This window comes from Ursus arctos, unplaced genomic scaffold, assembly GCF_023065955.2.
Source record: "Ursus arctos isolate Adak ecotype North America unplaced genomic scaffold, UrsArc2.0 scaffold_7, whole genome shotgun sequence".
NCBI lineage: Eukaryota > Metazoa > Chordata > Mammalia > Carnivora > Ursidae > Ursus > Ursus arctos.
In genome coordinates this window covers 64,554,027-64,568,657 of record NW_026623089.1, presented here as the reverse complement: position 1 = coordinate 64,568,657, position 14,631 = coordinate 64,554,027, and the positions used below count along the sequence as shown (strand labels likewise).

General features: G+C 37.8%; 1 protein-coding gene across 2 annotated transcripts in view; it reads right to left on the bottom strand.

The window, feature by feature from the left end:
• IPMK (inositol polyphosphate multikinase) overlaps positions 1-13,938 on the bottom strand; it is a 43,485-nt gene extending 29,547 nt beyond the window's left edge. Inside the window, exons 1-2 of one of the 2 annotated variants that reach the window (XM_026504228.4) lie at positions 13,403-13,938; positions 908-1,002 (exon numbers count right to left, since the gene is read on the bottom strand). In XM_026504228.4, the coding sequence (XP_026360013.1) occupies positions 908-1,002; positions 13,403-13,592 (285 nt within the window). In that variant the 5' untranslated portion in view covers positions 13,593-13,938. The remainder of the gene's footprint in view (positions 1-907; positions 1,003-13,402) is intronic. The other variant, XM_026504229.4, reaches the window with a different exon arrangement.
• Positions 13,939-14,631: the final 693 nt, after the last annotated feature.

Genomic DNA, 14,631 nt, shown 5'->3' with positions numbered 1-14,631 from the left:
ATGGAGTCTGTTTGAGATTCTCTTCTCCCTCACCCTCACCCCCTTCTGCTCATGCTCTCTCTCTCTCTAAGTAAATAAATCTTAAAAAAAAAAAGAAAAAAAGAACACTATGCTAAACAAAACAAGCTACATACATATTGTATAACTCCATTCATATGAAATATCCCGAATAGGTTAAGTCCATAGAAAGCAGATTAATGGCTGCCAGGGATGGCTTAACAGGTATAGGATTTTCTTTTGTGTGATGAAAATGTTTTGTAACTAGACAGAGTGGATGGTTGAAAACACTGTGAATGTACTAAAAAGTATTCCTAGTCATAGAGTTAATTAAATGTTAAGTAAGCCCTTTCCCCCTCTCCACACTTGGAGATTCACGGTACACACTGGCACATTTAAGGTTCTAAAAAAATTCTGTAGTAAAAATAAAAACACTTATTTAGACTCAGCACTTCCGAGAAATACAAATGGGCTCTCAGTTAAGGGGTTTTTTAAATGTAGGTCAAAATCCATTAACTGAAATCAATTTAGCAGATCAGAATAAGGATCTTTAAAAAAATGAAGTAGAGTAGGGGCACCTCGATGGCTCAGTCAGTTGGGCAGCTGACTCTTGATTTCAGCTCAGGTCATGATCTCAGGGTCATAAGATCAAGCCCCGAGTTGGGCTCCTCACTCAGCACAGAGTCTGTTAGAGAGCCTCTCCCTCTGCCCTTCTCCCTCCCCAGCTCATAAATCTTAAAAATGAAGTGCAGTGGAAAATACTAGACTGTATCAGTAAAGGTAAGCATTGTATTTCATAAAGCTTTTGTTTCAGTCACATACACAATATACCAGGACATGCTGTCAAATGTATTTCTTACCTAGTCATCAGAAAACTATGAAAAGCTAAATACAATGAAACAAATCTTACCTCACTTACCATATTATAGAATTCCAGCTCTCTTGGACCCCTTGGAGGTGGTTGTAACTGTTTCAAAACTGTGCCATCTGGATGCTGCAGGATACCTACAGAACAAAAATCAGCTATTTTTTAATGCTTTGGTAATAGTACACCTTTCATCACAGGATAGATGTGTTCCTAAAGTTACCGATAAACCACTTTCATAAAAATTAAGGGTTTTTTTTTTCCTTATTTCAGAAATTTTAACATTCCCAATACATTTCAGTGCTTGTTATATGCAAAGCACCAGAACACAAATTCTGAAGTGTGGTTTCATTGTCTTGAACTACTATACCCCCTAGAGCCCTCTCAGACTTTCTAATAAATTTAGACTGTATTTCTAAATTTTATAGAAATTCTTCAGTAACCATCTTCCTGGGAGAAAGTAATTTATAGCTAAACAAGAAGTTAAAAGAAGTACTGTAAACTGATTCCACTCTTGTAAACAGAAAAAAACATACATGTTAAGGTGGGACTATATGAATTTCCTATTTTGTAACTTTTTTATAAGTTTCTCTCATTTATTATAAGAAAGCAAGTAAAAATTTTTCCTGATTCAGATGCACTATGTACAGATAATATGAGGGCAAATAGCCACTGGGAAAAGTGGGGACTGAAATCAGACACCAAGCCTGGAGCTGGAAGGGGCAATCAGTCGGCTCAATGGAGGAGCTTTTTCCTAAAGCCATCACATATGTACCAGCACTGGTCCTGTCCCTATACCATGAAGACTCACTGCCAAATTTATATGCTAAAATCTTAAAATTTTCAAATACTGAGATTTCACAAATTCATGTGTTAGAACACAATAGGGCTCAAGTAAGTATCATAAGGAGAAAAGAGAATAGGTCAGAAAAAAATTTCTGGACTTCTACTTTCACCTAAGATACAGAAACCTAAAAACCCCATCCCAAGACTCAGGGTCATAGGGCCTACCTAATATTCACAAGCTGGACCAAGACAGCAAGAAACACCCCCCAGAGCCTTGCATCAGGCTAGTAATCACCAAGTAATAAGCAACAGTAATCTACACTTGGGGAAAAGGCATGAAGATGGAGAAAAACTATCTCTGAAGCATGAGTGCACAAGGAAGACATAAAAGGGCTAAACAGGAATGTTGAGAAAAATCCTCTGGCAAAGCAACCCCACTCTAAACAAAAGATTACAACAGAAAAATTGCAAGCTTGTGGTGCACTGAAGGTATTATTAGTCTGCTTCAGCTTCCATAATAAAATACCGTAGACCACGTGGCTTAAACAACAAAAATTTATTTTCTCACAATTCTAGAGGCTAGAAGTCACACATCAAGATGACAGCCTATCAGCTCCTGATGCGGGTTTTCTTCTTGGCTTGTAGACAGCTGCCTTCTCATTTTGTCCTCACAAGGTGGAGGCAGTGAGAGAGAAAACGTATTCTCTCATGTCTCCTTTTATAAGGACACTTATCCTTTTGGATCAGGCTCACCCTTATGCCCTCATTAATCTTAATTACCTCCATAAAGACCCTCTCCAAATACAAACATATTGAAGGTTGTTCTTTTAGTGTATGAATCTGGGGCAACACAACATTCAGTTCATAACAGAAAGTAAGTATAACAACAAAATTCAAACTTGGCTCTATTCCTGACTAGACTGGCTCAATCACCAACACTAACTGCCTAGCAGAAGAGGCATATTCATTTCAGTCATAAATACTGTTTGCCTTCGGTCTCACATGTGATGTCCAGAATTTAATAAAAAATTACAAAACATATGAAAAAGCAAGGGAAAAAACACTGATGTCAGAATTATCAAAGAATTTAAAATAAGCACAATTAACATGTTAAAGATTGTAATAGAAAAGGTAAATAACATGCATGCAAAGATGGGGAATTTCAGCCCAGAAATTGTAAGAGTCAAATGGAATGTTAGAAGTGAAAAACGGAGTGGCACCTGGGTAGCTTAGTCGGTTAAGCGTCTGCCTTCAGCTTAGCTCATGATCCCAGGGTCCTGGGATCCAGTTCCACATCAGGCTCCCTGCTCAGCAGGGAGTCTGTACTCCGCCTACCCCCCTTGTGCTCTCTCCTCTCTTGCTCACTCTCTCTAATAAATAAAAAAATAAATTAAATTTAAAAAAAAGAAATGAAAAAGAGTAAAGAGACAAAAATATGCTTTCTGTGGCCTCATCAGTGGACATAATATAGAAGAGAAAAGAATCAGGGAATTTGATGACAGGTCAACAGAAATTACCCACACTGAAACACAAACAGAAGAAAGAAAGAGTGGAAAAAATTAGAAGAAAGCACCTAAGATCTGTGGAATAACATCAAACAGTCTAAGATAACTATTAGAATCCTAGAAAAAATAAAAGGCACACTCATGTTCATTGCAGCTATTATCCACAATAGCCAAGAAGTCGAAGTAACCTAAATGTCCATCAACAGATGAAAGATTTAAAAAAAATGTAGTATATACATACAATGGAATATTTTTCAGTCTTATAGAAGGCAATTCTTTACTCCAAGCTACAACATGGATGAACCTTGAAGGCGTATGTTAAGTCAAATGAGACAGTCACAGAAGTACAAATACTGCATGATTCCACTTATATAAGCTATCTAAAGTAGTCAAACTCTTAGAAACAGTAATTACAATGCTGGTTTCCAGGTACTGGAAGGAGGGAGAGGGGGATTTGTTTTTCAAGGAATACAGAGTTTCACTTCTGCAAGATGAAAAAGTTCTAAGAGAGATGTTGCACAAAAATGTTTGTATAGTTAGTACTACTGCACTGTATCCTTAAAATGGTTAATATGGTAAATTTAATGTGTTTTTTACCACAATGAAAAATTATGTAGTTAGTGGGATTACAACTATGTAAAATAAATGCATGTTAAAATTTCTGTCTGTGGCTAGAACATTCTAGGTAATTTTTACTTCTTTTTTGGTAAGTTTTTCCAAAAGTTTCTATAATAAACTCACTGCTTTTATTAGAAAAAATGTATGACATGAGAAATTCAAATATGCTAAAATGATTACATATTGTATATAATCTCAATTATGTAAACAAGTTATTGAAAAAGATGAAAGGAAAAAATCTTAAATGACAGGGTATGAGGAAATACTTGACAAGACAATGTCTAAAGTGTTCTAAAACTAATGAAAAACCTAAAAATACAGAGCCAGGGAATTCTAAATAGGATAGAAAATACAAACTCCTAGACATTTTAAATATAAAGACACAGACACAGATAAGTTAAAAGTAAAAGGATGAGAAAAAAGAATATACTAGCAAGTACCATTCATAAGAATGTTAACATATTAATATTACTATATATCAGACTATGTTAATATTAGACACAGAATTCAAGAAAAAAGAATGTTATATGTAAAAGGGACATTTCATAATGATAAGTCAATTCATTTAGACACAGCAATCCTAAATGTGTGTACCTAATAAGAGCTTCAAAATACATGAAATAAAAACTGACAGAAGTGAGAAGATAGACAAACCTGCAATTACTCTCTCAATAATTGATAAAACAAGCATACAGAACATCAGAAGTGACACATAAAGCCAAATAGTATCAACAACTTACCCACACTGACACGTACAGTATGCTATATCCAACAGAATACACATTTTTTTCATGTACAGATGAAACATTTACCAAGACTGACCATGTGCTGAATGATAAAAAAAAAAAAAACACCAAGTTTAAATTTAAAAGGACTGAATATTCTCTGCCCATAATGGAAATAACAAGATATTTGGGAAAATACCAAAGAAATGAGAAGTAAACACACTTGTAATTAATCCACGGATCAAAATTCACAAGGGAAATTAAAAAATATATTTTTTAAAGATTTTGTTTATTCATCTGACAGAGATAGAGACAGCCAGCAAGAGAGGGAACACAAGCAGAGGGAGTGGGAGAGGAAGAAGCAGGCTCACAGCGGAGGAGCCTGATGTGGGGCTCGATCCCATAACGCCGGGACCACGCCCTGAGCCGAAGGCAGCCGCTTAACCGCTGTGCCACCCAGGCGCCCCTAAGAAATATTTTTAACTAGGGGCGCCTGGGTGGCTCACTCGTTAAGCGTCTGCCTTCGGCTCAGGGCGTGATCCCAGGGTGCTGGGATCGAGCCCCGCATCGGGCTCCCCGCTCCGCTGGGAGCCTGCTTCTTCCTCTCCCACTCCCTCTGCTTGCGTTCCCTCTCTCGCTGGCTGTCTCTCTCTCTGTCAAATAAATAAATAAAATCTTTAAAAAATATATTTTTAACTAAATGATAATGAAAACTAACATAACAAAATTTGTGAAATGCACCTGAAGTACTGATCTGTACTTAGAGGAAAATGAGTAGTTTTAAAGGCTCGTATTAGAAAAAAGAAAAGAAAAAAAGGTTCCAACTTAAGATGCTAGAAAAAAGTAATATATTAGCCCAAAATAAGTGGAAAGACAGGAGCAAATAAAAACAAAAACAATGAAATAAGAATGACAACAGAAAAAAAATAAATGAAAAAGATTCTCTGAGATCAATAAAACTGATAAAACTCTAGCTCAATGGATCAAGAAAAAAACATAAATTACCATTATTAGGAATAAATGAAAGATGGGATATCACTATAAATGCTATAAGCATTAAAGGCATAAGACAACTTCATACCAATAAATCCAACTTAAATAACATGAATAAATTCCTTTACACATGAATTATTAAAACACATGAAGTAAAAACTCTGAGTTGCCCTATGTCTACGAAGAACACTGAATTCATAATTTTAAATATCTTGAGATAATTATAGGCCAAAATGGGTTCAAAAGTAAATTCTATCAAACATTTACAGAAAACGATAACAGCATTCCTACCAAATTTTTTCAGAAAACAGAAAAGTGGCGAACATTTCCCCACTAATTTTATGAAACCAGCACATTCTTTTTAAAAACCCCAACAAAGACTTATAAGAAAATTATAGCCAATCATCTCAAATGAACACAGTCATAAAAATATTTAATGAAACATCAGTAAACCTAATCCAGCAATATATACAGGATAACTTATCATGACCATGTGGACTTATTCCAGGAAAGCAAAGTTAGTTTAAATATTTCAATATGAGTAAATATATTGATGTTTTGGGTAAGACAGAATTCTCAATGAGAAAGAAGGGATATGTAAATATAGAACAGGGAAAGGTAAAGAACAACCCTGTGGTATTAGGTTTAAATTATAGGTATAAGTATGAACACAAATTTTTAAAAAATATGAAATTATGTATTTCTTAGTCCAATCTGCTGAAAGGACAAACAGCAACCACACCCAAGGAGCAATGAGTATACCTGGTGCCCATACTTTGGCTTTTAAATACCATTTATCCCTAAAGGAATCAGGTTCTTGAAGAAAAGTAAGCCTGTTCCAGGGCTGGAACACAGAAAGTACAAGATAAACACAGAACATTTTTTATGCTAGAAAGTGAGAAAATGCTTTAAATGAAAAATGGGAAACATTGAAAAGACCAAGGAGCTAGCCTGAAGAAGCTCCCACCGCCCAAATTTGGGACAATCTGAGCATCAAGATAAGCAGTAACAATAACGGATAAGACCCATTGACTGAAGTCTGCAAAATCCTTATAATGAAAGAAAGCGAGAGAGAGAGAAGGGAAATCTACAATTCCCTAAAGCAGAACGCCAACTAACAAATTCAACAGGAATGACAGAGTTAGAATACTACCATTTTGCAACTACCATAGTAGTAAGTTGGTCAAATACTGTCAATGGATGCTTGTAATGCTGGGTGAAAACTGTGATGAGGAACAGGATATTAACAGTCTCAAACAGTCTCTTTATTCCTCTCAAATTACTTAATTACAATAGGAAAAATGAAAACTTGACAGTGGAAAACTTGGCAGGTATCACCTAACCAGGTGATCAAAGTCATGTCACCAGTAATGCAACTGACATCCTGTGCTTTATGATATGATGCTTCAAGAACACGTAATTCATATAGTATTCTGACCAAAAATGCATTAATCTGAATCTAATGATAGGAAAGCAACAAATATAAAGGATATTCCAAAAAAGCCATGCTTATACTCTTCAAATATTTCATAGTTATGAAATATAAAGAAAAAAATGAAAAACTGCTCCAAATGACAGGTAACTAAAGAGTCCTAACAACTAAATGCAACGTGCAGTCTTAGATGGGGGAAATTGCTACTAAGGATATTATAGAAAAAATGACAAAAGCCTAATGTTAAATATTCTCAATTTGATCATTTTACCATGGTTAGGTAAGAAAACGTTCTCATTTTTTGGAGTTATTTAATTATTTAGAGGAAAAGGGGTCATGATGCCTGCAATTTAATCTTAAAGGGTTCTGCAAAATCATTACCAAGTAGAGAGAGTAATAAAGAAAATGTGGCAAATTTTAATAAAAGGTAAAACTAGATGAATGGTATACATTAATTGATTATACTATTCTTACAACTTTTAAGTTTGAAATTTTTCCAAAATAAAATAAAAATTCTTTAAAAAGGCAGTACAATTTATGGTAGCATCAAATACTTGGGGAAAATCTAGTGAATGTTGTGTAAGACCTCTACACTGAGAACTATGACTAAGAGAAATTTAAGAAGGCCAAAATAAATGGAAAGATCTACTATGTTCATATATTAGAAGATACAAGTATTATAAAGAAATCAATTTTCACCAAAGCACCCTATAGACTCAAAGCAGACAAAAATCTTACCTTTTCTTGGTAATTAACTACGGGTTGATTTAAAATCTATATGTAAATGCAAAGGACCAGAAATCATCAAGACAATCTTGAAAAAGAAAACAGGATGCTTACTCTACCATACATCAAGACTCAATTCCTCACTGAATTAAGACAATGAGATATTACTGCTATAATAAACAAATAAATCAATGGAAATAAATACAAGTCCAAAAGCAAATCCAGGAAACTTAAAAAACTGGGGTATACATGCACAATGGAGTACAACTGAGTTGTTAAAAAGGATGAGGAAGCACTCTATGAATTGATACTACTGATTTTTAAAATAATATATTAAGTTTAAAATGTGAAGTGCAAAACAGTATATATAGCATAGTACTTTTTGTGTCAGAAAGAAAAATATGAAAGTTTATATAGATCTGCTTAATTTTGCAACAATAACTTAGCAAGGATAAATCAGAAAACAATGAAACTGGTTACCTACAAGGTATGTTGAGAAATGGGTGGAGTGACAGAAATGGAGTGACACTTTTTTGATACATCTCTCTGTAAAGTTCTGACTTTTGGAAGCCTGTTAATTTTATAAGCATTCAAAAATATATAATTAAATAAAAATGAAGGGAGGGAACTGAATTTAAACACAAACAAATGAATCCAGCTGCTTTTCAAATAAATAATATTACCTTAGAGAAGAGGGGGTAAAAATAACCAAAAAAAAAAAAAAAAAAAAAAAAAAAAAGCCAGAAAACCCTACTCCAATAGCTTTTGAAGAGTTTCCAACCACACACCCTTAGTATAAGGGAATCTCATTTTGAATCTTTATTCTAGGTTTGTTTTCTGCAATAGTATGGGTACAGAAATTCTGAAAATTACAAGAACAAGCAAAACAAACAAACCGAAAAAATCAACACACACAAAAAAACATTAATAATGTTGGGAGCCAAGGTTCTCACTGAGGTAGATGAGAAATACAAATTTAGAATCAGGAAAGGAAAGGAGAAAGGAAAGGAAGAGGACAGGACAGAACTCTGGTGCTGGAATGAAATCGGGAACATCAGTATGAAATTATGATTTCTAAATATTTATACATTCTTCTCAATTATCTTCTTTGAAAAGGCCAGGAAGCAATAACACTCCAATGGCAATGAGCACATCTAGCACCCAGATCTTGGTTTCAAAATACCATTTCCCACTGAAAATGAACCAGGGCTCCTGGGAGAAATTGCTGGTTCTAGAATTGGGAAAAGGAAAGTATAAGTCTAAAATAACTTGTGACAGAAAGGAAGGAAGCGCTCCCACTCACCAAATCTGGTAAAATTTGAACACGAAAATAAGTATGTTCTATAATGGGTCATGACACTTCATAAAATAAGAATCCATGGGTCCATACTATTAATAAAGGACATACATATTGGAGTAAAGGGAGGACTAGTTCTTAGAATGCTGACTGTTAAATAGAGGTAGTGATAGAACTGGGGAGAAAAATCACAATTTTTCAACTTTCAGAGTAAACACTGCTTCAGGCAAAAATCATCAATAGATGCCAAATCTAGGGGTGAAGGGTGATGAGGAGCAGGATATGTCCATGATCTCAAAGTGTCTCTCCACCAACAGCTTATTAGTTGCAAAGTGAAAAATATTAACTACATACCGGAGAAGCCAGACCACAACTGGACCAGAAACCAAAATAAGTATCACTAATAAATGGCAGATGGACATTCCAGGCCTCCAGATGTGGTACCCTGAGGAGAACGCACTTGTATAATATTCAAGTCAGAAATGCATCACCTGAATCTTACCATAACAACCCATCAGAAATCCAAATTAAAGAACATTTCATAAAATAGCCTGTACTCTTAAAAAAATGACAATGTCATAAAAGATAAAGGCTGAGGAGCTGTTATAAATTCAAGGATTCTAAGAGACATGACAACTAAATGCAATGAATGATCCTGAACTGAACCCTGGACTGAGAAAAACAAATATGATAAAAGACATTATCGGAACAGCTGAGAAAACTGTAATATGGATTATAGATTAAAGCATTGTATCACTGTTAAATTTCCTATATTTGATAAATGTGCCATGGTTACAGAATTACACACTGAAGTATTAATGTGTAAAGGGACAAGATATATGTAACCTATCTTCAAATAGTTCCCCCAAAATAAATAACATGCATAAAGAAATTCCACAAAATGTTAAATCCTCTGTATTGTCCTTGCAACTTCTCTAATATTTTAAGTCAATTAGTTTCAGAACTATCTAATAAAATGGACCATAAGCCAAAATAGACAACACCAGTTGAAATCCTTCTTTTACCCAGACTACCTCATTTCTATATCCTTAGTTAAATCAGGAAACAAACACAAGATTTCAACTATTTGTTTGAAACTTTAAGGAATTTTGAAAGAAATTAACGGTACACGTTAAATAATGAAACAGAAAAAGGATTTCATGCTAACTTGGGTGAACTTTGGGAACTTAAATTGACAGCAATTATACTTTTGTGAAACCTCCCTATAGAAAATGTTGCACAATGTGTAAGGTATACTATAATGTACAAAATGTTTAATACATTATTTATAATAGCAAAAAAATAGTGAATATATAAAAATCTACCACTAGAGGAATAAATTATGATACATTCACACTATGGAATACAACAGTTTTTTTTTTTAAAGAATAAAGTGTATTATGAATACAAAAATATGGATATACCACATAATATACACTGAAAACAAAAAGTTGCTGATATATTTGTACAAAAAATTAGAGTTCTGTTAGTGTGTTTACATATGTGCGCAGAAACAAAAACCTGAGAGGATGCACCGAGAATAGTTAGCAGTGACTACCTCTGGGAGAGGGAGAGCAGGTGGAAGGGTACTATTACACTGTTTGAATTTTTTTCCTAAATGATTACGTACTGCTTTTATAATAATAATAAAAAAAAGAACACTTCGTATTCTTAGAAATAAGATTGAAATCATATTTCAGTGAGGACCACAAAATATAACTCTGATAGCAGAACTGTAACATATTCTTTTTTTTTTTAATGTTTTTTAATTATATTATGTTAGTCACCATACAGTACACATCCCTGGTTTCTGATGTAAAGTTCGATGATTCATTAGTTGCATATAACATCCAGTGCACCACGCAATACGTACCTCCTTACTACCCATCACCGGCCTATCCCATTCCCCCAGCCCCCTCCCCTCTGAGGCCCCCAGTTTGTTTCTCAGAGTCCATAGTCTCTCATGCTTTATTCCCCCTTCTGATTACCCCCCTTTCTTTATCCCTTTCTTCCCCTACCGATCTTCCTAAGAACTGTAACATATTCTTATTACTCGGCTACAAGAAGATCTATTTTTATGTTCAAGTACCTTTGTGCAATTGGTTCCACGTTTTTAATTTTTAACAAAGCCAATCACTCCTTTTTGGAAATAGGTAAGATAGATATCAATCCGAAATTGAAAAACCCTTACTTAATGATAGTAACAAAAAATTTCCACACAATGTCTTTAAGAAAATTTATTCTGAGAATTTCAGTTGACAGCCAAACCAAAGTATAATCTACACAATGTACTTTACAACTGTAAGTTATTTATGATAGTAGAGAGACATAATAAATTCTTGAACTTTGAATTACTGGCCATCTTGTTATCCATTTTATGAATAGGTAAGATTATCATCATTCAGGTGTCCTTTCATTAACAACAGATGCTAGGTTGCATAAATAATTATGAATTAAATTCAACAAAATATTAGTTTGCTAGCACAGGTTTGAGGCATTGTGCACTAGTGATACAAAGACAATCCCCAGTCAAGACTATCTTACAAAATTTTTTAAAAAGCTTATTTTAAATTGAATGCAATAATAAATAAAATTAAGGACTTTGTTTAGAATCTCAACTACTCCTTCAATTAGGTAATATGGGTGACAACTCTTTCAGCCACTGTTTGCAATGTGGTATAAAGTCACATTTGGAATACATTTGTGAATATGCGTGATAAGCAGTGGTTACACTCTCAAATGACAATCACCACTGAGACTGTGTTTATGCCGGGATTTTTTGTTTATCTATTTTCCTTTGCAGATGAGTCGATTTCTAGGGAACCTTGGGGAAACAATTATTTTTTTAGGCTTCTAAAATATTATTAGGAATATTATCACTACAATTCATGAAAATAAATCAATAGGTATGCAATATAAATCTACTAACAATAATTCCATAATTACGCTCAAACTCTCACTACCAGAAGAGACACACACAAGAACGTGTCTGTGCTAAGCATCTTAAGAACATTGTTTCCTTACATCTAGGCTAAGCACCTCGAGAAATATATGTTTCCTTGCCTGTGTGTACTAAAAGAACTGTCAATTTTCACTCTTTCAACATTTCCCAATTTAACTAAGCCCCAATCCCTGTACAAGGCTATAAGGATAAACAGATTTGGTCTCTAACTTAAAGGAACTCACAATTCAGTGGGGACAAAGGCACATAGTCTACATGACATCATCATTAACACCTAACTTTCACCAAAAGAAGAAAAGGTAAAGATAAAAGCAGTAAGAAATGTTGCTCTTTGAGAAATAACATACATACAAGCACTTATCCATTTTGAAAAAATCCTTGTTCGATGAGCTATCCCCAAGAACAATACGCGGTGGAAAAATACAGTGCTCTGAGGCAGGACCCTTGGCTTCTCTATTCTAACACATAGTAGCGGTGTGACTTCAGGCTTGTCACTTAACCAGGCTTGGCCTCTATTGCTCTTCTAAAAATGTCAGTATTATCTTACTACCCTAAGCCTGAATCATTTTACTAGCATAAACCAAACTGTATCTAGTGGTTTCCAAGTCTGAGATCTGTACTACTCACATACGCATACATCAGATGCCCCAAGTAATCATGGCCCGGAGAACCAGTGTGAGTAAACTAGGTGAATTACGGTTACTAAACTCTAACTTTCACATCACCAAGAGAATCAACTGCGATAGACTGTGTATTGTGCTTTGAATGTGGTAGGCTCACAAAATGTGTTACACAGGCCACAACACAGTCTTAAAAAGATAATCAAGAAGAACTGAACGTCTTAACTGTGTACCCTTCTAGTGTAACAGCAGGGTATATTTCCTACCATCAGTTGGAGTTTCTGCACTACCGGAACCACGCCTCCTGAGAAATCCAGGAGATACCAGAAAAACCTCTCAAGGGAATAGGGAGAAAGATCCCTATAAGCCAAGACAAGCGTTGCCAATCAATCAATCAATCAATCAATGAAATAAGCCCTATGTTTTTTCTTCCCCTCCAGCTATGAAGCCGCACGCAGAAGAGAAGCACTAGATTAGCATCATCTGCATTTCATTCCTTTTCTTGTGCAATAGCTACCCGCCTATAATAAATAGACCTTGTGCTCAGGGGAGAATTTACTTCCCCGTCCAGTAAGTTCCTATTTTTCACTAAAAACGCCGTCTCCAATCAACAACCACCCTCCTGGGGAGACCAGGCACTCCTCTCCTCGCCACCTCCTGCTGCTGGCCTGACGCCCCCCACCCTAGTAATCTCCCCCCTTTCGAGCCTCTGCTACATGGATCGCGAGGCTCTGGGGGACAGCGGAAGAGGCCTGGGGTGCTGTGCGCACACCGGAGGAGAATCCAGCCCAGCCCGTGAGCGCCAAGCTGCCTCCGCCGGCCGGGGGCTCACAGAGGCGGAAGGGGAGCGGCGAGCCCCACGCCACCCCCACTTACCTACTTTGTCCTTCCCGTACATGTGCCCGGCCACCTGATGCGAGAGGGGCACGCAGCCGTTGAGGAAGCAGAGCCTGCCGCCTGCCGGCTTCGGGGTGCCCTCGGGGGGGGCTTCGCTCACCGGTGGGCTCCGCATTTCTGGGGGGCCGGGCGCCTCGAGTCGGAGGGGGGATGGCGGTTCCGTTGCCATAACGGAGAGCTGAAGCTGAAGCCGTAGCCGCAGCGGGAGTAGGCAAAAAATAAGACGGAGGGAGGGGGAACCGGAGAACCCGAGGGTCGCTCAGGCTCGGCCTCGAGGAGGCCCGGGGGTTCCCGCGGCTGGTGCCCGTTGAGGCCCGGGAAGGGGGCCCATGACGCCGCGGAGGCGCGGGCGCTCCCCTGCCCAACTCTCGGCGGAGCGGGGCTCCCGACTCCCGCCCCTCTGCCGCTGCGGCTACGGTTGCCGGCGCAGCCCTGGAGACGGAACCGAGCGGAGGAGCGGCGGCGGCGGCGCCCCGCGCTCCCTGGGGCCCTGACGGCGACGGCGGCCCCACCTCCTGCGCCCCCGCCCCCTCCCGCCGTCCTCCAGTCCCCTCAGCTGCCGCGCGCGTCAGCGCCGCCTGCACCGCCGCCGCAGCCGCTAGCTTCCGACTGCGCGACCCGCGGCCGCCGCCACTACTGAGCATGCCCAGAGGCTGCCCGACGGGACCCCCTGCAGCGGGGCGGGAGCTTGGCGCAGCCTGCGCGAGCTGAAGGCTACGGGATGGGGCAAGCGCACTAGCCGTCTTTCTCACCCCCACCCCTGAGCTGGCTTAACAATGCTAGCAGGACTGTTCTAGCTTCATTCATTCGGTGGGCATTTCAGCGCTTCCTGGGGTCCGGCTCAAAGATTCCAGGGGCTTCCAGTTGTGAGGAGCACTCACGTGTTGAGAGTTGGGAGGCCATAGTGCCAAGCCTGGCTTGGGGGCTACCCTGCAATCAACTCCTTCCAACTCCCACCCCACATAGAAACAAGAGTAAAAACAAGCAGCTTCTTAGAAAATACACCTTTAAAACACCCTGTAATTCTATCCCCCTCCCCAAATTCGGGCCCCTAAACCGCTTTTATAAAATATTGTGTAACCTACACTAATTTCAGACTGTAGAAGATAGAGAATAATCTTAGTATCTTTTATGAGTACAATTTTTGAAGAAATGAGCCGCTTTGTTTCTCCTACCCAGCCCTCAGCGCAGCTTCCAGGGTCCTCAGT